Here is a 22726-nt window from a genome sequence, read left to right as displayed (position 1 = left end):
CCTTTTTTTCGAAGTGCTGTATGTCTGCAATTTGTATGGTTCTCAAAGAAAACATTTTTTAAATGCCATTTCAAAAACTCAATATGCATTTTTACTATGTTCATATTTCATATTGGAAAATAAGAGACTAGGAGTATGGAAATTGAGAATACCATGAAATCAAGGGATGATAATGAATATTTGATCAAATTTATTGGAATATTTCGTTAGCTCTATGTTCTTTAAAATATGAAGTATCAAAAGTAACCTAGTAATCTTAGACAAACATTTCACCCAGAAGTGTCAATCGGTATTGCTTGAAGACATTTGCTCGATGTACATAGGCTTACATACAGCCAAGCCTTGCACAATGAATAAAAGACCAGGTGGAAGTAAGGGGTTCTGCACATATCTCAATACTGAGGCAGTACCCTGAAATCTTTTTTTCTGTTGCAGAATAGCAAAATAACTTAATTGTCACCGTCTTCTTTCAAAGACTTCTCATTTGGGTTTGTGAACAAAAATGTTTGGGGTGACCTCCTATTCGCTCTGTTTTAGGAACTTCACTTTGAATAGGATTTTGGCTTAGCGCACAGGCTGCTGCCAGCGTGGCTACAGAAACTGGTCCTTTAGTTCACAGGGTATAGTCCTAGCTGTGGAGCCTGAGCTGCGCACAGTTGCTGCAGTCCTGCACTTAACCTCCAGTTTTCCCTCCAGTATGACTGTGCTCCTTTGTGGTGCTGTACAGTGACTCCGCTGATGTCCTTGTGTTTATTTTCCCTCCAGTATGGCTGTGCTCCTCTGTGGTGCTGTACAGTAACTCCACTGATGTCCTTGTGTTTATTTTCCCTCCAGTATGGCTGTGCTCCTCTGTGGTGCTGTACAGTAACTCCACTGATGTCCTTGTGTTTGTTTTCCCTCCAGTATGGCTATGCCCCAAAGGGCTCCTCTGTCGTCCTGTACAGTGACTCTAGGTACCGGCAGTACCAGTACTTTGTGGCCCCAGACTGGCAGGGCGGTATCTATGCGTCCCCCAGCATTGCGGGCTCCCGGCCAGGGGGAATCATTGCTGCCTGCTGGGCCACCATGATGCACTTCGGAGAGAACGGCTACATCGAGGCCACCAGCAAGATTGTGAATACCACGCGCACCATCGACTCAGCGTACGTGGGCTGCTTCTCCTTCATTAGTCGGGGAGTCATGGTCATGATTCACAGCGTGGCAGTAAGGGTTAGGATGAGGCCGGGCTGCGGGTACTCAGGAATGGAACAGAGCCTCAGAGGAATTCATCGTAACATATTCATAGCAATAATCACACCTCTCATTTCCATATGTAGTTGTAGTAATGGGTTACCCCAGAACCAAGCTAACTGTCCCTGTCTGGATTGGCTTTCTGTTTATACATTAAGAAGTAAGATTTCAAATTCCCCCCCTCCGTAGAAGGGAACAATGTGTCAAGAGATTTTTGAGGCTTCCCTTTTATAGAGTACTTCAGAGCAGAATTCCAAACACTGACATCATTATAATGTGAGCTTTATGAATGACTTATGGAGGGAATTGGCACCTTTTATCAGTCACGCTTGGTACTAAAACAGTACTGTGAAAGAATCCCTGACTGTACCTTGATAAGAGCAGGGTTGTGCATGTCTGTCCTCCTTGCTGACTGGTTTGTGTGCTTAGGTTGCGGAACATCGATGGCTTGTTTGTCTTTGGGAAGCCCGAGGTCTCAGTGGTGGCCGTGGGCTCCAGGGTCTTTGATATCTTCAGATTATCCAACTCAATGACCTCCAAGGGCTGGAACCTGAACACTCTGCAGTTTCCTTCCAGGTGAGTCTGAGAACCAGGAGCACATTCTTCCCATTGCAGAGAGACACAGGCTGCCCCCTGGAGCACCCACAGGCTGCCCCTCATGCAATACGTCCCAGTACAATCCACTACACTGCACGACACTACAGTACAGTTCACTACATGACACTGCACGACAGTACACTACACTACACTACACTGCAGGACTCTGCAGTACAGTACACTACAATACAGTACACTGCAGTACAATACAGTACACTGCAGTACAATACAGTACACTGTGGTGCAATACAATACACTGCAGTACAATACACTGCAGTACAATACAATACAGTACACTGCAGTACAATACAGTACACTGCGGTACAATACAATACAGTACACTGCGGTACAATACAGTACACTGCGGTCCAATACAATACAGTACACTGCGGTACAATACAGTACACTGCGGTACAATACAGTACACTGCGGTGCAGTACAATACACTGCGGTCCAATACAATACAGTACACTGCGGTACAATACAGTACACTGCGGTACAATACAGTACACTGCGGTACAATACAGTACACTGCGGTGCAGTACAGTACACTGCGGTCCAATACAATACAGTACACTGCGGTACAATACAGTACACTGCGGTGCAGTACAATACAGTACACTGCGGTGCAGTACAATACAGTACACTGCGGTGCAGTACAATACAGTACACTGCAGTACAGTACAATACAGTACACTGCAGTACACTACAATACACTACACTGCGGTACAATACACTACACTGCGGTACAATACAGCACACTGCGGTACAGTACACTACAGTGCACTGCGATACACTACAGTGCACTGCGGTACACTACGGTACACTGCGGTACAATACAATACAGTACACTGCGGTACAATACTGTACATTGCAATACAATACAGTACACTGCAGTACAATACAATACAGTACACTGCGGTACAATACAGTACACTGCGGTACAATACAATACAGTACACTGCGGTACAATACAGTACACTGCGGTACAATACAATACAGTACACTGCGGTACAATACAGTACACTGCGGTGCAATACAATACAGTACACTGCGGTACATTACAGTACACTGCGGTGCAATACAATACAGTACACTGCGGTACACCACAGTACACTGCAGTACACCGCGGTACAATACAGTACACTGCGGTACACCGCAGTACACTGCTGTACAATACAGTATACTGCGGTACACTGCAGTACATGTTGACTCTTTATATAGTTCTCTTCGTGATTTGTTACTGTCCTTCTCACACTTCGGTTTAATACATCTAATATGCTGCAGGTTTTTTTTTATTTACAGGCCATCATCATGGCTCATTCATAAATACTGGCACATTTTTAAAATGGCACCTAACCCCAAAAAACAGTTGCAGTCTAGAGCCCTGTATAGAATTGAAATGTTTGATTGCGCTGGCTTTCCTGTTAAATCAAATGCTATTACATTCCATAGGCTGGGGAGCATAACAGCCAGAAGCACTTGTTCCAGTTGATTTTGTTAACTCATGTTACAAATTAATTTTGTTATTCCTATGGGCAGGAAATCACCTGCCAACTGAGCACTCGGTCAGTCAGCCCTGGAATTTGTGTCATTACAAGATGTGATGACAAAGCTCTCCTAATACAGCGTTGTGTTTCAGCTGCTTTAATCTGCTCTCTATCCCCTCCTAGCATTCATATCTGTGTGACATTGCTGCACACGAAGCCCGGCGTGGCGGAGCAATTTATCAGGGACATGAAGGACTCGGTTGCAGTCCTCATGGAAAGCCCTAAAGACAAGACCACCGGCATGGTGAGCAGAATAACCCTCCCCTGTGGTCTCCTCTGTGTCTTTCTGGTTAGAATCCCCTCTGGGGTGTGGTATGGTGAGCAGTAACCCTCCCCCTGCGGTCTCCTCCTGTTTCTGAGTTCTGGATAGAATCCCATCTGGGGTGTATATCTCTGGTTGTACATATCTATAGGGTAGCTTATCCAATTGGGATGGAACTTGGTACAGGCATTTCTCAGCACAATTTCACAGTAACAGATTCTAAAGATATATGGGAGGCGTCTGTCCATAAATATGCAGCAGTTCCGTTTTTACGTGTAGATATACAGTGCGTGGTTATTTCTGATACCAGTAGCAGTGGTATATATTCAGTGCTGTGTGTCCTGCCTGCATTAGGATTGTCCTGTACTTGTATCTGCTCTCGCTGCACGCACCCTGCCCTAACACCTCTCTGTCTGTCTGCAGGGCGCTATCTATGGCATGGCTCAGTCCATTCCTGACCGCTCCATGGTGACTGAGATCTCGCGAGGCTTCCTGGACTGCCTCTACAGCACAGACGCTCCCAGCTCAGACAAGCTGTGAGCACGGTCAGGGGATCCTCAGCAGGCACACAGGTACCCCTGCCAGGACTCCACCTTCTCGGGGCTGGGAGCACAACCAGGGGATCCTCGCAGGGCAGACAGGTACCCCTGCCAGGGCTCCGTCTTCCACAAGCTCACTGCTGTCCGTTTCACTGTGGTTCCTGAAGTACATTTTCACACGGTTATACATACTTCCACATTCTTTTATTTCTGTGTTGTCTCAAATTGTCATCTCCTTTACAAAAAGAATACTGTAATTTCTAAACAGATTTTCCACTTTTTGTTTTTATTAGTATTAGTGTCTGTTGTGATTTTAGGTTTTAATTTTGTACCATGAGATTGAACATGGTTCCTCAGGCCCAGCTTGCCTTTCCTTTTTTCCTTTCCCTTCCTTACCTTGTCTCATTAGTGTTCCTGCTCCATATGAACACGCTCCATTTTGTGGAGCCCACTGTTCAGTGCACTCTCAAACTCTGCTCTTGGGAACTTCACTGTGACCTGAAATGCAGGAAAGGTAAAAGCACATCTGTGAAAATCTACCTAAACATTTATTGAGGGCCCTTTTTTTATTTATTTTTTTTTACTTTGTTTTTAAATGTTTACATTTCCTGGCATATGAGTTCTATCTACAACACACAGTTCAAACATAATTCTTAGTTAGTCCTATGTCGATATGCCTTATGTCTGACCTGATGTTTGTTATCAAAATACCTTAATATCGGTTTAAAATATTTTAAAAGCATTTTCTTTTTTGTTACAACTGAACACTACCTGAAATTTCCCCCAGGACATTCCCACCGACGGTTATGTGTAGTACAATAAGGAGGGAGCTTGTGTGTGATTGCAGGGAGATTACAGTCCTGTGGTCTCTGTGTATGAAAGGAAGTTGCAATGCCACTTTGCCTTGCTAGTGTGATAAACAGAGCATTGAAACTCTGCCCTCGTCTGGCCGGTAACGGAGCAGCATTCTCTCAAGTCCCTTATCACACTGCTGTTGATCTTCTTTATTTATTAAATATAACCTCTCGTTTTTGAAAAGTAGTTTTTATACATAAAGTAAATGCATTAGTTAATTATATTTTACAAGAATGATTGCTATAATCCATTTTGACACTTTGTATTTCAGTGTATATAATACAGCTGCCTTCCTACAGTAATTCAAGGCCATATCACTGACTAAATCATTTGACCACTCCCTTATTCCTGTTCATACAAGTTAAAACAGTATGTATCTACTCCTGGGAGTTCAAAATGTATTTTTGTATGGCTGAATCACTCTATTGGGGGGTGATTGGTATTTATATACTTCATTGCTTATGTTGTAAAAAGATTAGGTTTGTCCCTGCTGCCCTGTCCTATTGTTTCTAATCGTATCACTTCCATCAGGTGACTCCACCATCCTAAAGGAGAGGCAGGTTTTGAATCTAGCCAGTAATACAAAATAATGTTCTACAAATTATGATCTCTGCTATTAAATGTAACACAGGAAGTGAATGGGGAAAGGAAGCCAAGTACCACCATCCCCGGTCCTGGAGAGTTACTGGGTCTGCTGGTTTTCGTTTCAGCAGAGTTCTCTGTGACTTAATTGCACTAATTATTGTCTTAATTAAAGACACCTAGAAAACCTGCAGGATAGGGGCTCTCCAGGACCAGGTTTGGAGACCCCTGTTCTAAATCATGTATGAGCAAGCAACCAATCACTTTTAAGGATTCGTCAAACTTCCAGTGCATCTTATCCTGTGACCAGTGGTGTCATCCTTTGCATAGAACAAACATCATGCAGTTGTAAAGTTGAAGTAGATCCTGAGTTCTGTGGTTAATTTCAGTAATTCCGCACAGAAGAGTGTGTGTCGTTCTGGGATATCTCCATGCCATGCCTCGAGCAGGATCGATATCCCACAACACACCCGAGAGCCATAGAACGATTATTCAATAGTTATGAGGCCATGTGAAAGTAAAAATAACTAACAAAAATAGGGTTAAAGAGAACCATAGCAATGCCCTGAGTTCGTCACAGCTATGACATCACATGGCCCACTGAAATGAATAGGAGGACAATCCTTGCCATTGTATACTTGTTTCGCTTGTGTAGGATGTCGCTAATTAGAATAGAAATGATTTTGCACAGTCTGGATATCAAAGATCAACAGCAAGACGAGAAGGGACCTGTCAAAATGTCGTTCTTCTAGTGAGCGGGAAGAACATGTTTTATTTCTTTTAGTCTTGTTCATAACTCGCTTAATTGACCTGTGGGAATATTACACGATCAATGCAAACTGCAATCGGCACAGAACACTTCAGATAATGGAATGAACCACTGCAAATAATCAAAGTATTTTGTTGCCTGCCCAGATACTTGCAAAGGTTTTTTACCACTTTGTTTTCAATGTTTTTATGGTTAGAATGGTTGTGTCTTAATGTAGAGAGGCCAGTGATTCTGGGAGTGTGGAGAGTAGCTAAGTTAAATTCATGAAATTGTGAGACTGGCTGCCACATGGTTAACTGTGGTCTTCTGAAGTACGAGATCTACAAATAAGTGAAGCCTGCAGAAGAGTAGAGCACTATAATAATAATGAGTTGTTTCAAATCTGTATCTGTAAATAGCTGTTTAAATGGTTCCATTGGGATATCTGACCATTCCTCAATGATTACAGCATCCAAATCCTGGCACACGTACAGAACTGGCAGTCCTGTTCAACGTATGTGTGTCTGTGGGTGTATAGGGTACGTGCCATACTTGTATGGAAGCTGCATCTCCCAGGTACAAATTGGTTTGTCAGGGATTCCATTTTCATATTGAAGGAGACACCTTCTGAGGTACAAATCATTTGTGCTACATTTCTAACTTTTTGTCCAGCGCCTGTATTTCTGTTCTCTGGACTCGTGTCAATTTCAATCTCAGTCTAGCTTGCTGTGCGAGCTGTCCATCCAATATCAACAGCAGCACCACAAAAGTACAATGCCAACCTCCAGGCCAGGCTGGCTGTGGGCACTGCTTTTCTATATTGACACTGGGAATTGAAAGAGCCGGTAAAGCCAGAGCGTGTGCACCTTGTTTTTGTTTTTTTTGTTGTTTGTTTTTTAAACGGTTGAAATTTGATGTTGCATTTTAGATTTTGCACAGTTGTAGAACAGACAGGTTAAGGAGATTCTTATTTTCTTGTTCCGGCTTGTGGATTGATGATAGCTAGAATAATATAAATGGACAGTTGTGCTGTGGATCCGTCTCTAGTGGACGGCTCACACAAATCTCGTTTCTGTTCACCTTTGCCCAGGGCTAATGACTGGTTCAAATTCACTCACTCTCCTTCTGGCACAACGTTAAATAGCAGCATTCACCTGTATGCCTTCCATACCAAACCATACATTGTGGGATCTTGAGAAAACATGTAACAGTAATGCCCCTCAGGAACACGCAAACATCCAACATTGAGGCAATGAGAACTGCAGGTTTGCAGTTATTCTCTAACAAAACCAAACAGTAACATACTGCTTGCTCAGTTAAAACACTTACTTGTGTAGAGTGTTGACCTAATTTGCCTGTGGGTTTGCAAACCAGTTAGCTAATACCAGACTTTTTGGTATTTAATTTTGTGTTAGACCAGCAATATTAAAATCTGTCAGGATGCTGTCAGCTAAGTTTTGTCGAAATGTGCAATTCTAGGTACAAAATGTACAGTAACAAGTCCTCAATTATATGTTTGTCAAGGAAATTCTGTATAAAACCTCTCTTCCTCAAAATGTGTCATTGTGTGTGTGTTTTTTTTTAAGGTTTCAATTATTTAAATGTTTTGATTTAAAGCTATTAGTGCAAGTATGAAGTTAGGAGACTGGGTTTCCACTGTGGGCAGATTGCCCTTGTAATACATTTACTATGGAGGGGCAATTTGCCTGTGATTTGACCATAGAGAAAAATATAGGCCAAGAATCACATAGATGGTTTATCATTGTCTCCTAAATCAGGGAGAAACGAAGCTCACATTGTTGTGCTGCAGTCCTTGACTTCACCCCCTTGAATCTAACACATCCCGGGACAATATTTACCAAGCAAACCAAACACTTTAGAAACAATGCCAACCTCTTTGACATAGGGTTTTGTATAAGGACGGTTTGCAGGGTCGGACCACTTCTTGACATTTCATACAAATGCAATTTAAAACATGTCCTCCTTTTACACCATGCTCTACTTGAAATCACTATTATTATTGTTATTATTATTATTTATTATTATTATTATTATTGTTATTATTGTTATTATCGGTAGTGCAGTTGATATTGACCCTGGCTGCTTGCGTTTGTATGCAGTGATGGCCAGGGCTGGTTGTAAGTACACATACAGCTTTATGACTGAAGGTCACACTTCTGCACAATACAAAAGTACACCACCACCAAGGGACATGCTTAATCATCCATATGGGATCAGATATTAACACTGCCCTAAAACTATCATTTGTGAATGTAATCAATGCAAAAGAAAATGGGAAATAAAAGAATGAATTTTGGCATTTTTGCAATATTTGAATGAAGCCGTGTTCTCTGCCTGCATTCGATTTGCCATGACATCACCCTGCCATCTGCAGATCTGGTATATGCGGATTGAAAGAAGTTGGGCTGTGAGCAATGCTAGTGAAAATGAAGGATGGTTGAGAGCATAATTAACAGTACAATTCAATTCTGCAACACCCCACTTGATACAGTATGCATGTAGAAACATGTGGCCCCCCCCCCCCCCCCCCTTGTGATTTAAATGAAAGATGTTGCAAATACAAAGTTCTTCTCATATGTAGAACCTATTCTGCGTTTCCTTTACAATGTCATTTCTGACGGGCTGGATGTCAAGTTAAACACACGTGAGGGTCTCTTCACTCACATTTTAATTACCTCACGTTTCAAACCACATGATGCTTCAGGACATTTCAAATCCCTGTTTGTTTTCTAGGAATGGTCGGTGATTAAAATAATAATAATAATAATAATAATAATAATTCCCCCTACAGTATATAAAAAAAAAGAATAATCTAAATAATGGTTTACTCTTTGTAATATTAATAGAAATTGGCATAAAGTATATAATTGTTTTTATTATCTTGGTTACAATATTTCAAAGTTGAAATGAAATGGCACAAAGGAACAAACATTTAACACCGACACAACAATGTACAGTTTACACATTGTAGTTTGGGCCATATTACTTGAAATTCTTCTGTATAAAGTAACACATTTGAATGATATTTTGAGTACCCTGTTAACCTAGTATCTAAATGGCAAGCAATCTGAAAAGGAGCAACTGTGTTTGTTAGCAATTGAAATAGCTCTCGCAACCTGCAGACAAGAGTGCATCAGTCCAATCAATCAATGAAGCAAACAGCAGTTGGTCTGCTTAGAACTTTTGGTTAAAACTTTATGGGTGAATATATATATATATATATATATATATATATATATATATATATATTACATTTATAATGTATTACATGCATTTACCCAGTATAAGATTACAAAAAATACACAGTCCGACACAATAGCTGAACAGACTTGAGGGCTGAACACTCCACAGAGATGGAGAGAGCAAGTTCAGATTAGAATTTCACTGTATTTTACCATTCAAATGGTTTTAAAAAGTTTGACTTTTTTTCACTTTACAGGGTTTTTAACTGGACAAGTAAAGGGTTTGAATTGTGTTTTAGGGGAGGATTGATCACATTGATGATCTTGGCTGTGAAACTGGCAGTCACAACAACATCATTAACAAGAACAGGAACTGTCCGTCGTGCGCCCCAAGCTCCTGGTTAAGGAGCAGCGACCTGCTCGATGAATCCAGCGAGGGTGACATCCCTGTGAGAGAGTCCGTTGCAGTCGTGAGTGCTCAGGGTGACATGGACCTGCAATGCAGATGGGCATGGGGGTCAACAACACTCGTATTGAAACACATGCCTGCTTCAGAGTGTTTAAAACTGAATTTACTGAAGCTTCGGTACGCAGGGCTTCAGAAGTATCATTGAGAACATGCGTTTTATTTTGTATAAAATAAAAAGTGTTACAGTACCAGTAAGGTTCACTGAGTGCATATTTTCATGTAGTGATGTTCAGTGCCAAACCTACCTTCCTCTTCTCTATGTTTTGGTACCATATCAAGAGCTATTGTTTCCATAGCTTTGATACTGTTTAATCTGCTCATCAATGTATAGTTGAATTTTGTCCCTGGTTTAATGTGGGACTCCGGGAGGTGTAGAACAGTCTCTCTGTGTGAAGCATGAGGTATCGCAGTGAGAGCCAGTGAACTACAGCAGGTTACACAATCAGGGAGGTGCAGAACAGTCTGTGTGAAGCATGAGGTATCGCAGTGAGAGCCAGTGAACTACAGCAGGTTACACAATGAGGGAGGTGCAGAACAGTCTGTGTGAAGCATGAGGTATCGCAGTGAGAGCCAGTGAACTACAGCAGGTTACACAATCAGGGAGGTGCAGAACAGTCTGTGTGAAGCATGAGGTATCGCAGTGAGAGCCAGTGAACTACAGCAGGTTACACAATCAGGGAGGTGCAGAACAGTCTGTGAAGCATGAGGTATTTCCGCTCTGATATTAGGGTGGTAGAAGCAGACATCTGGTGATTCTGTCTATGGAGAGCGCTCTGTGCTGCTCACGGACTTTGCAGTTTTTAACTCCTCGTATAATTAAATACTAAGTGAAGCACAACCGTTCTGCAGTAGAAATGCTCCGGTAAACATAAATAATAATCACAATTCTCATACTTCGACGGTTTTTAAATGGCACACAATTATGCTAAATGGTTAAATGGTAATGTGATAAACATTTACAGTGCAGACTATGTTTGATTATTTTATAATAACTTTGCCAATTAGAAAGTAAATATGTGTGTTTCTGACAATATTTCTGTGCATCAAAAGACCTGTAATTTAAAAGTTTTAAGAATTAAGCCGAACGTTTGGTATTCTGTCCTAAACCAGCAGTTTGTCAGTCCTAAACTGTTCTGACCATTAATTATACATTAAATAAATAGGAAAAAAAGAAATGTGTTAATCAGATTATTCTGCCTTTTATTGCAACTGTGGTACAGTACCATTCAGTACTTCAGAAAATTGTAAAGGGTAATTGAGCTGAAACCTCCAGAGAGAAGGGTACAGCTTCCCTGCTCTAAAGCACATAATAAACACGAGGTAGGTGGTTTACGGTGAAACCCCTTTTTATATTGAATGACTCCACAGGTCAGCCAGCACGTCTGACCTTTACCTTGTTATAGACGTTGAACCACTCTGGGTGATGGTCCATCTTCTCTGCCTGCAGACCCACTCTCGTCATAAACCCAAAGGCCTGTGGAAACAACAAAGTGATCTGATGAGTGAAGCACATGGGCTCTATTCAGAATCGCACAGGACTGCAATGTACTTAAAAGAAGGCTGTATTCTATTCATTCTGTATTATATTAATGTGACTCATTTAGTTTAAAATGCAGTGTTAGCAGAAGCAACTCTGTCTGCTGGGCCTGATCCCAGTCTTCATTTGAAAGTGCAGAACTAAAGCCCCCCCCCCGGCTTTCTTTTCTGCTGACTTGCACACAGAAGTGTGGGCGAGGCTGCCTGCTTTAGGCACATCTCCCTCACTATCATAAATACTAGATACATATTCTACTGTTGTGTAAAAACAGAAACTGCTTTCTTTAACCAAGTGTAGTGCCAAGACCATGTTTTAAAATAAAAGCACATGTTTACTAGATGTGTTTCTCTCAAAACTGGACACGCGAGTCCTAGATAACACATGGACGAGCACAAAAGGTAAGAAGGGCCGGGTTTCCACACTGCTTAAAGTCCAAACTCTCTCCATCGTCATGACTCGTGACATAGTGCGCACAGACCACGCATATTCCTCACGTTATAGGAAGTGTGTGTCTAAAGGGGGTGGGGGTGGGGGGTAAATTGCCTTTTCAGTCTAAAAAGCTGTGCAATTGACCAAAAATTCAGTTTTGCATGGAAATGTGCCAGGCAGCCATACCTTATGCTTACGAGACTCCAGCAGTGGAAATCCTGTTTATGACGTAACCTTGCGTAAATTTCTGCTATAACTAAAGGCTGATTGCTTTAATCCTAGACTTCTGAAACTCGGTATACACGATTAGGGTCCAAGATGCACGGTGCTCGAAATGAAGCTGATTGGTTCAGTGGTATGTATGGCTGCCATGTTGGATAACCTAATTAACACACTGATTGAAGCAAAACTTGGCATACATGATCCAAGTATGTATTCAGCATTGCTCTAATTGGATGAATTGGGTGCTTTTTTTTATTTATTTATTTTTTTTAAAAGGGGAAGACTGCACTTGCAGTCTCAACACAACCTAAACCCTTTGTGGAAACCCAGTTTAAGAAAGCTGTACCATAACAGTAGTCGTGCAGAGCCAGATTGGAACTCACACAATTTAAATATACCCTCCTGTACTTTAATATTAATTAGGCGATTTGCATTTGGAAGGAGAATTTCTCTGGCTAAAAGAAATCTACATGGAAACACAAGCGGAAAGTACTACCGAAACAGAGTGAGAAAGGTGAGACGTGTTCTTCTTGTTCCATGGAAACTGCCCATTGGTGGAAGGATTTAGTTAATTAGGTTGGAGGGACGCATCACACTGTTGACTGTGAAAACTAAACACAGAACACATGGAAAGCAACAAAGCGCTTGTGTCTGTAGCCCACATACCCCACCTGGTTGAAATCTTTAAAGAGGAATTCCTTATAGATGGCGTCTCTCCCTTCCACCTCAACCCAGCCAGCAGCCCTCAGGTTGGGCAGCAGCTCCCCTCGCTCCTGCGGGCTCAGTCTGTGCACTTTGCCAGCCTGCAAGATGAAAACTGAGATCATCAAACTGACACAGGGCAGGACCAGCAACATCAGCAGCAAACCTGTCCGATATATTCATATCTTCACTATCAGGTTGGTATGTGGTGAGCAAAATCCATTTTCACTGGATATTTGGATTAAAGAACACCACACACTGCTACTGTACAATCCTGCACAAGTTCTCCTAGCAAGGTTTCTGTGATTAGCTTCAGTCCATCTCTTGACCATGACTTTAGATAGTTAGGCAACACCAGGCCTGAAGTGCTGCTGATCTATATAAAAAGTATAATTTATGGAAGATGCTGTTGACACCATTGTGTCAGCAGGCAGACTTCTATAGACACCCATGTGTTAATAGACAAGAATGCTATTAACACTCGTTTCAAAAGACAAGAATGCAGATAGAAAATAATCTTGTCAATAGCAGCTTTTATTTGTATAGCCATTTCTAGAAAAGGCTGGTACCTTTGGTGGCTTTTGGAGATGCATGTACCTCTGGTGCAAGCTGGATATTTACTTATTTATTTATTTTGTAAAAATCAAGCTGTCTATTTTGCTTTCGTTAATCACCTCCTATTTTTAGATGTCTAGTTCACCCCCCCCCCCCCCCCCCTCCCTCCGTTTGATTATAGTGGATTGAATATTTTAGGCATGGCTTTCAACTGAGCCCCATATTACACTTTTTCCTCATGGGATGCATGCAGTCCTCCATGTGACTCTTTTTTTCCTTGCCCAATCCTTAAACCTCACATTTTTATAGTACTGTACTACATAATATTGTGTAATAAGCAAACGGTTTTGAACAGACATAGTACATGCAATGTGCCTGTCTCAACACTGTGAGACCCTGCTATCAGTATCAGGGTGTATCCTACGTACTGTACTTCATGCACTAACATGAAAGCAAGATTTCAGCTTATTAAACATGCTTGTGTTTTTGTGATACTGCTGCTACACAATATAAAATAAAATCTGTCCACTTAGACTAGGTGACTGCACAGTGCTGCTTTTCAACGAAGTACAAGCATGTTTGTGCAATAAAAGGCAAACAGTTATTTGAAGTTTTACAGGACCAAAGCTTATGCAATGTCACTGGCAGATACCAGATTTGATAGCACAAATAAATAAATAAATAAATAAATAATGTCCCAGGCAGTGCCCTAACTACACAAACAAGTTAAACAACACCTTAAAAGAGGTGATGTTTTCAATGCTAGTAGATTTGGTTTAAGAAATTATAAAAGAGCAGTCTTGACCTCAAAGCTGCTTGCTCTTGACCTCAAAGCTGCCTGCCCTTGACCTCAAAGCTGCCTGCTCTTGACCTCACAGGTTATTAAAGGAACAGGGACTGCAGTCAGCTTCAGTGCCTTTGTGTTCAATGTTGTGTCAACATCTCCGAAGCACAGCGCAATAAAGCAACCAGCCTTCTCTGTGAGGGTCGGCACATGAAAGCACTGAAGTCTGAAACTCTAACATTTAGTACGATTTTATAAACTAGGGATCTACTGGAACCACGAGATCTTGTGAGAAGCGTCCTCTACTGCTAAATCACGTGAACTTTTCAGCTGTCCTCTCAAGGGACACAATGTCATCTAGCCTTTTGTAAGTAAATGACTATAAACTCCACTGAGATCAAGGTCTTTTGCAAGTATGCTTACAAAATTGTGTCATGTTTTTGACAAAGTTCGTTTAATGAAACAAAACAAAAAAAACTCAAAGGTTTTAAAAATAATTCTAATGCACTACTTTACCAGGGATGCTAGAAATCTGTTGGCTGTGGGAGCATTTTCTATCCTGACGGATATTTCTTGTTTTTATATTTTGTGGGGAAAGTCTGTTTTCGGTCAAATAAGCAAGACAGTTATCAGCACCACTGAATTAGCTTTACATTTATATTTTAAACATCTGCTGCAAGTGGCGGGCAGGCGCTGTAGAAGCGAATGCTGCTTTCTGCAGTGACTATGGCAGCATACACACCCTCTCACTACCGATCAAACTGCTGTTTCGGCCGCGTGCAGTCTGGATGTAGATGTGAAAATCTTATTGTGTGTGTGGTACCTCCAAGGTGGTCCAGTAAACAGACGAGTGAAAATCTTATTGTGTGTGGTACCTCCAGTAAACAGACGAGTGAAAATCTTACTGTGTGTGGTACCTCCGCCAGGGCTTGTTCCAGACTTCATCAGACAAGTCCTCCGAAGAGCTGGTCTCCTCGCCACACTTTTCTAGGATGTTTCTGTCCTGTACTTGAATTCTTTAGGTGTGCAGAAGCTCTCCATTGTGTCACCCTGGTTTACAATACTGTTATAGGCTATACTATAAGGCTGCTGTAATATTCCAGTTCGTGTCATGCAGATTACAGTTCTAATTATCTAAATGGGTGTTAGCTGGGCTAATGTAGCCACTTACACAAAATGTGCATTTGCAAATGATTCTTCTTTTATTTATAAGTTTGTTAGGACACGTTGTGCATATTTACTTCTATATTTAGGAGTGTCATAGCAAAGGGGGTGAATATTTATCTAATGAAGACTTTTCAGGTTTTTATTTAATTGATTTGTTTCCCCCCCCATTTTTTCATACATTGAAAGTGTTGAGTAGGTTGTGTAAATCAAAGGGAAAAAAATCCCATTTAAATGCATCAAGATTTTAGGTTGTAACACAACAAACTGTGAAAACGTCCAAGGGGGGTGAATACTTACTATAGGCACTGTACCCCTGCTGAGCCACCTGACTTCTGTATGATAAAGTACATCACTGTACTCCGTACCAATTTCTTCTAAATACATTTTAAATTGATGGTGGTTGAGTCCACGAGATTTTATGAAGTTTACCGTGGAGACAACAACATTCATCACATGTTTGAAACCCAGATCTTTCCCACATAGATTTTGCTGGTGTGTAATGCAGTGATACTGGATGAGCTGCTCCTCTCCATCGCCCAGGTGCTGCTTGAGACATGCAATCATTCCATTACACTCCCCTGTCATTGACGGTGCACCATCTGTCACAATGCCAACCAGCTTTTGTCATTCAAAACCTAAAGACTCAATTTTATCGCGGAGACTGTTAAACAGGTCAATGCCAGTTGTTCGCCAATGAAGTGATGCCAGTCCCGCTAGTTCTTCGTAAACCTCAAAGTCATTGGTCACACCACGCACAAAAATTGCCATCTGATCTGTGTCTGAGCGGTCAGTAGTTTCATCTGCTGCCAGGGAGAAGTACACAAACTTTTTTGCCACATCTATTAGCTGACATAAAATGTTTTCCAGATCTGACACACGGCGCTGCACGGTCATACGATTCAAACTGATTTTTTTTTTAGAACTTCAGTAGGACATTTTTTTCGCATGCTATTAATAAGCAGTCTTTCACAAAATCTCCATCAGTGAAAGGCGGAGATGTCTTGGCAATTAATGAAGCAATTTCGTAGCTTACCTCGAACGTTACAGTTTTTTATTCTTTCTGCACCTTCTGGAAGATGTTTTGCTGGGCAGATAACTGTCGTTTAAGATCTGTAATTTTTTGTGTGCATAGTTCTCCTGTGTATTCATTAAAATTGGAATGTTTAGTGTCGTAATGCCTCTTCAAGTTTAATTCCTTTGGCACTGCAACTTTCCCATTACAAATTAAACATATATTCAATCCTCTGTCTTCAATAACCAAGATAATGCAACAGTCTCTTGACACAAGGGTTGTACCGACAGACTGGAAAATTGCAAACGTAATACCGATCCACAAAAAGGGAGACAAAACCGAACCAGGTAACTACAGACCAATAAGCCTGACTTCTATTTTATGTAAACCTATGGAAACTATAATAAGATCCAAAATGGAAAATTACCTATATGGTACAGTGGCTCTCAAAAGTATTCACCCCCCTTGGACTTTTCCACATTTTATTGTGTTACACATGGAATCAAAATGGATTTAATTAGGAGTTTTTGCCACTGATCAACACAAAAAAATTTGTAGATTTTATTTTTCACTTTGACATTATGGACTTTTTTGTGTTGATCAGTGGCAAAAAACTCCAAATTAAATCCAGTATTACTTTATTCACATAAAAAAGTTCTCTACGCCAGCACTCGCAGATATACAGATTCAAATTTTAAACGCATGTTTGCAAAAGAACAAACAAAAAAACGTAACCCTTATTTCTCTATTATTAACCCCATTAAGATTTCCGACACAAGTGCAAAAAAAGACTTCTCAGCAACGGGCCATCTGCTTAAATCAGTTCTTAATTCCAACACACACCAACCTTAACATTAGGGCTAAGGTTAGGACCATAGAATAATCGCATTCAGGGCAATTCATTTCGTTTTTCAACACTCGATATTGTTGAAAAAAAATGTATTACCTTTAGAGTGTCAGCGGCAATCTCACTCCCCATCAAAGCACTCCCTGTATCGGAGGCCATTACGAGAACAGAGCACACAGTTTAGAGTGTCAGGGGCAATCTCACTCCCCATCAAAGCACTCCCTGTATAGGAGGCCATTACGAGAACAGAGCACACAGTTTAGAGTGTCAGGGGCAATCTCACTCCCCATCAAAGCACTCCCTGTATCGGAGGCCATTACGAGAACAGAGCACACAGTTTAGAGTGTCAGGGGCAATCTCACTCCCCATCAAAGCACTCCCTGTATCGGAGGCCATTACGAAAACAGAGCACACAGTTTAGAGTGTCAGGGGCAATCTCACTCCCCATCAAAGCACTCCCTGTATCGGAGGCCATTACGAGAACAGAGCACACAGTTTAGAGTGTCAGGGGCAATCTCACTCCCCATCAAAGCACTCCCTGTATCGGAGGCCATTACGAGAACACAGCACATAGGAGAAGCTGTAAGCGCTGTGGTACAACCCTGGTCCTGGGACCCCCTGTGTCTGCTGGGTTTCATTCCAACTGAGCTCTCAATTACTTAACTTGACCCTTAATTTAACTGATAATTTGCTTAAATTTGTAATTGTTTTCAGCTCTTAAACAGTTGCAGAGTTCAAGTTACTTATAAAATGTTATAACTAATTTAAAATCTGCAACTGTTTAATAGCTAAGAACAACTAAAAAGGTCTAATTAAGCAAATTATCAGTTACATTATTTATTTATTTATTTATTTATTTATTGCATTTATATAGTGCTTTTCAAACAAAAGTATCGCAAAGCACTGTACATTACATAAAAAAAGCATTTACATTTACACAACACATTACTTTTGTATAAAGATCCCCAGGCATGTCACACACACAACAGCTACATATTAAGATCATATTTAAACAACAGTATATAAAAAAAATATAATGTTAAAAAGCACCAATTTAAAATTTACATAAAATCGACTAAAGCAAGAAAGCCGTTTTATAAAAGTATGTTTTCAGTTTTGACTTGAAAATTGTAACAGTCCCAGCTTCCCTGACAAACAAAGGCCGAGCATTCCATAATTTTGGAAAAAGCCCTACCTCCCATGTTGCTTTTGTTGACTCTAGGAATAACCAGCAGCCCCGCATCCTGTGATCTCAGAGTGCAGTGTGGAAGATACGGGGTCAGTAACTCCTGCAAATAACTAGGTGCTAATACATTTAGGGCTTTATAGGTTAACCTGTATCCTGATGTAACTATCACTATCTGCTGTATTATTGAATTGTGGTTTGTCACACTTGAACAAAAATTATTGTATTACTTGTATTGTAATACTTGAAATGTATTTATGTAAGAATGTAAATGTAAGTCGCCCTGGATAAGGGCGTCTGCTAAGAAATAAATAATAATAATAACAGCAAAATCTTAAAATAAATTCTATACTGCACAGGGAGCCAGTGTAAGGAGGCCAAAACAGGGGTAATATGTTCACTTTTCCCAGTTTTAGTCAGAATTCTAGCGGTGGTATTCTGAACGAGCTGTAAGCGAGACAGCATACCTTTTGGACACCAGAGAGGAGTGCATTACAGTAATCAATTCCAGACGAAACAAAGGCATGCATTAGTCTCTCGGCATCATATACATAAATAATTGGTCTAAGTTTGGCTATCTTTCTCAAAAGGTAAAAAGATAAATTTATAACTTCCCTAAGTCTCAAATGATGGATCAGGATCAAAGATGACCCCCTAATTTTTCATTTCTAGTTTAAGATTTAATGAGAGATCACTAGGGTCGAGCTCATGTAATCCAACATTTTGTAGTTGGTTCTGAGAGCCCACTAGCATAACATCTGATGTATCTGTATTCTGAGACATCCAACACTTGATGTCTGCAAGACAAGCAGCAAGTAAATTTAGGGTCTAGTTAAATAATTGAGCGCTCAGTTGGAATGAAAACCAGCAGACACAGGGGGTCCCCAGGACCGGGGTTGGGAACCACTGGTCTAGAGAACCAGCAATGGCTCACATGTGTTCAAAAGAATGTAGTACAGTTTTACATTAGCACCTGTTTCTGCACCTATACCCGGTTTCCTTTCTTAAATATTTCAAACACATTTTTTCTGCATTTAGTAATGAGAAGTCAGTCTAATTCTTATTTAGAGTTTCTTGATTGAGAATGGAAGGGGGAGTGATGGCAGGGGAGATTTCCAATCTGCTGCCTGAAGGTTTCTTTTTGTCTTTAAATCTGAAACTAATCAGGCTTTCCAAACTAGGCACACATTTTAACGTTTAGTTTCAAAATCAAAAGTCTTTGAAGCTCTCGCAAAATGGCTATTCACATTCAAGCATGTCCTGAATCTAAATTAAAAACATGTGAGAGGCCTGTTAAAAGAAAGGGAATGTGAGGAATCTCTGGGAATGTGCTGAGTGACAGGGGCAGACAGAGATCCTGTGGGGCTGGACGACTGTTTAGGGTTGAAAATGGGTTTCAAGACGTGTGATGTTGGACACTATGGGGTCATTCCATGCCAACTCAACCAATGCCGTTGCCCGTCCGTCTCAGATTTTCCTAGAAAAATTGACCTGGGGGTTTTCAGATACGCTGAGTTCAGAAATGATAGCCATTATTTTTTTTAAAATTTCTTCTTCGACCAGTGACCTTGCAAAGGTCAACCTAAAGTGAGAAAGGGACCTTGACCACAAAAATCACCTTGGGGCAATTTAGATGCTACCACCATGTGTAGCACCTCGTTCTAGCAGCACCCTACACATGTCTGGCACATTGCAAGGGGTAACTGATGAGTTTTATTTGAACTTCAGCCTAACCCTTTACCCTGTAGGGTATGTGGGTCCTAAAATGTAAGTATTGCTGTAAGACCCTTAGGTACCAGTCTTCCAAATTCTGTGAAAAACATTTTCTCCCTCGCAAGTTATTCCGACTTAAACTTGGTACAAATAGCAAAAATTCAAATTTCAAGGGGGTTTAATGACCAGCGGTGGGGCTTGAAACCAAATGTTTTGTAATATAAACAGATCTGTATCCATTTAACTGCATTAGCAGCCTGTTGTGTTTGGAACAATATTTAATATACAAACAGATTTGTAGTAAAATTGGTTCAGTTTGTAAATGTTCATTGTAACGGTGTGCTGTGGCCAGATCCTCTCTGCATGTACATGCACTATGCTTGCTACACTGAAGCAGTGTTTAATAATAATGCATTCATGCCATGCCCAGTGCTGGTATACCTTTACTACAAAATAAGCTGCCCTCTACCTTCTCTATATGTAAACCCTCTAATACTTTAATTGGGTAATATCTACTTTCACTGGTATTATCTTCCATATGTTATAGCATACCTGAGCTTGATAATAAATAGTGTTGAGAACAGTCTCTGACATTGATAAAGAAAAACACCTGCTTACATGTAGCACATTAATTGTAGCACACAATTAACTGATGTTTTACAAGGAACAAAAAGTCATGCCATTCTGGAGATTGGGTAAATAATTGCCAATTTTTGTACTTTTAAGTTTGAAATAACTACAAATGAAAAAACATGTTTACAACAACCAGTGTGTTTCTACAAATAAGAGAAACTGCATAAAAAAGAAACCCTAGTGATCCTTGCACACATGGGTATTGTGTTTGGGGCCCTCACAAAGCTGACACATGGGCTCTGTTAAATATTTACTCAATGCAAACAGCTGACATACAGTGAAACCAGGAGCATTGCTCTTTCCAGCCTACCCTGCTGATAAAAAGATCTGACATCAACCAGGTATCATAGCAACCGGTAACAGTGGATTAGCAATAACACACACACACACACACACACACACACACACACTTCAGTTGGTGTGTGGGCTGTGCGTGACACAGACATGGAAACACAACCTCACAGGAGCAGCTCCAGCTGCTGTGCCGATGGGCAGGGCGATAGCTGCACAGACAGGAGCGCCTGTACCTGCAATTCTGACACAGCCTTGAAAGGGTCCACATGTAAACTGCTATTATCATTCATTAACACTGCAGCAGGAGAGTCACCCTCTTTGCACCAATATAAACCAGTTCTAAATAATGCTCAAAACCCCATCGATGTGAAAATGTGTTTGACCAGTGTGGTACCAGTCCCAATCTGAGGCTGCTGTTGGATAGGTAGACTGGTAGGGGAGCATTGTGAGGCAAAAACAATTCTAACAAAAGTGTACTACGACTACTACTACTAATACAGTGGTCATATCATCATATCAATTTAAATGCTATATTTTAATCCAAAAGAAATGAGGAGCTGTTTTTTCAAGGCCCAGTGAACATGCATTTTTGGCAAGCAGAGTGCACACAAACCTTTAATTCAGGTTTCACACAGAAACAGAGAACTAGATTCATGTAACTAAACTATATCCAGCTGCTGGATTACCCTGTATCATTCCTCAGTACAGTATACCTTACAATCTCTCCACTCTAGTCAGATAGCTTTAAATATCCTTACAGAAGTGAGGATAGCTCCCTTACCATAGTGTGTGATTGAAGCTGTAGTTAAAGAGAATCCTCCTTCGTGCAGTGTGTGCCTGTGCTGGCTTCTGTCTGGCTCCTGATGCAGCTGGAACTAGTGAACAAGACCCCATTTAGATGTCTGTGCTAGAGCCTGACCAGAAATAGGCAAAGGAATTTGCAGCAGCCTGACACACTGATTGCTGACGGTCAATAGCCTGGTCTCAGCGGCAGGGCACAGGGCTGCACTCCTTTGCTGTCCCGTTCAGTCAGCAGGGGTTTGGAATGCCTCTCCTACTGCTGTAACACCACACTGCATGCAACAACTCTACAAGCTGCAACACCTGGCTTCACCTGCTAATGGGAGATAACAAGAGCGTCTGTGTATGTCAAGCCAAATGATCTTTTAGAGATATCTTAAATTAATGTCTAGATATCTAAATCATTTCTAGATATCTCAAAATACTCAGATATCTTCAAATAGTTTAAGATAATAATTAAAATATCTAAAATACATTTCCAGATTTCTTTAAATTAAGATTTAAATGAGATATCTAATGTATTTTCAGATGTCGGAAAATTCCATTTAAGATATCTCGAAATGACTTCCTGTATATGTAAAGATATCTCAAATTCATTTGAAGATATCTAGAAATTACTTCCTGTTCATTTACATACATCTCTAAATCATTTAAAGATATCTGGAAATTAGTTCTTGTTCATTTAGAGATAATTTAACAGAAAGTGATTTAGGGATATCTATAAATTAACAGGGTATTATTTACAGATATGTTAGTGTAGTGATGTAGTCCTGGAGAGATGCTGGACTTCTGAAGTTCAGAGTGACCAG

At 40.7% G+C, this 22726-nt stretch overlaps 2 protein-coding genes across 2 annotated transcripts in view; one reads left to right on the top strand and one right to left on the bottom strand.

The window, feature by feature from the left end:
- Positions 1 to 7921, top strand: part of sgpl1 (sphingosine-1-phosphate lyase 1) — a 51804-nt gene extending 43883 nt beyond the window's left edge. The window contains exons 11-14 of the mRNA XM_034030624.3: positions 904 to 1142; positions 1660 to 1806; positions 3501 to 3621; positions 4063 to 7921. Of these exons, the coding sequence (XP_033886515.1) occupies positions 904 to 1142; positions 1660 to 1806; positions 3501 to 3621; positions 4063 to 4179 (624 nt within the window). The 3' untranslated portion in view covers positions 4180 to 7921. The remainder of the gene's footprint in view (positions 1 to 903; positions 1143 to 1659; positions 1807 to 3500; positions 3622 to 4062) is intronic.
- Positions 7922 to 9239: 1318 nt separating this feature from the next.
- pcbd1 (pterin-4 alpha-carbinolamine dehydratase/dimerization cofactor of hepatocyte nuclear factor 1 alpha) lies at positions 9240 to 22113 on the bottom strand. The gene is made up of 4 exons (XM_034030625.3): positions 21898 to 22113; positions 12895 to 13026; positions 11429 to 11509; positions 9240 to 10060 (listed from the first exon to the last, which is right to left on the bottom strand). The coding sequence occupies exons 1-4, from the start codon at positions 21898 to 21900 to the stop codon at positions 9968 to 9970; spliced, it is 309 nt and encodes a 102-aa protein (XP_033886516.1). The 5' UTR covers positions 21901 to 22113; the 3' UTR covers positions 9240 to 9967.
- Positions 22114 to 22726: the final 613 nt, after the last annotated feature.

Source organism: Acipenser ruthenus, chromosome 13 (assembly GCF_902713425.1).
Source record: "Acipenser ruthenus chromosome 13, fAciRut3.2 maternal haplotype, whole genome shotgun sequence".
In the NCBI taxonomy this organism is placed as follows: Eukaryota; Metazoa; Chordata; class Actinopteri; order Acipenseriformes; family Acipenseridae; genus Acipenser; species Acipenser ruthenus.
The sequence above is the reverse complement of the archived record's forward strand: the minus strand, read 5'-3'. Positions and strand labels throughout refer to the sequence as shown.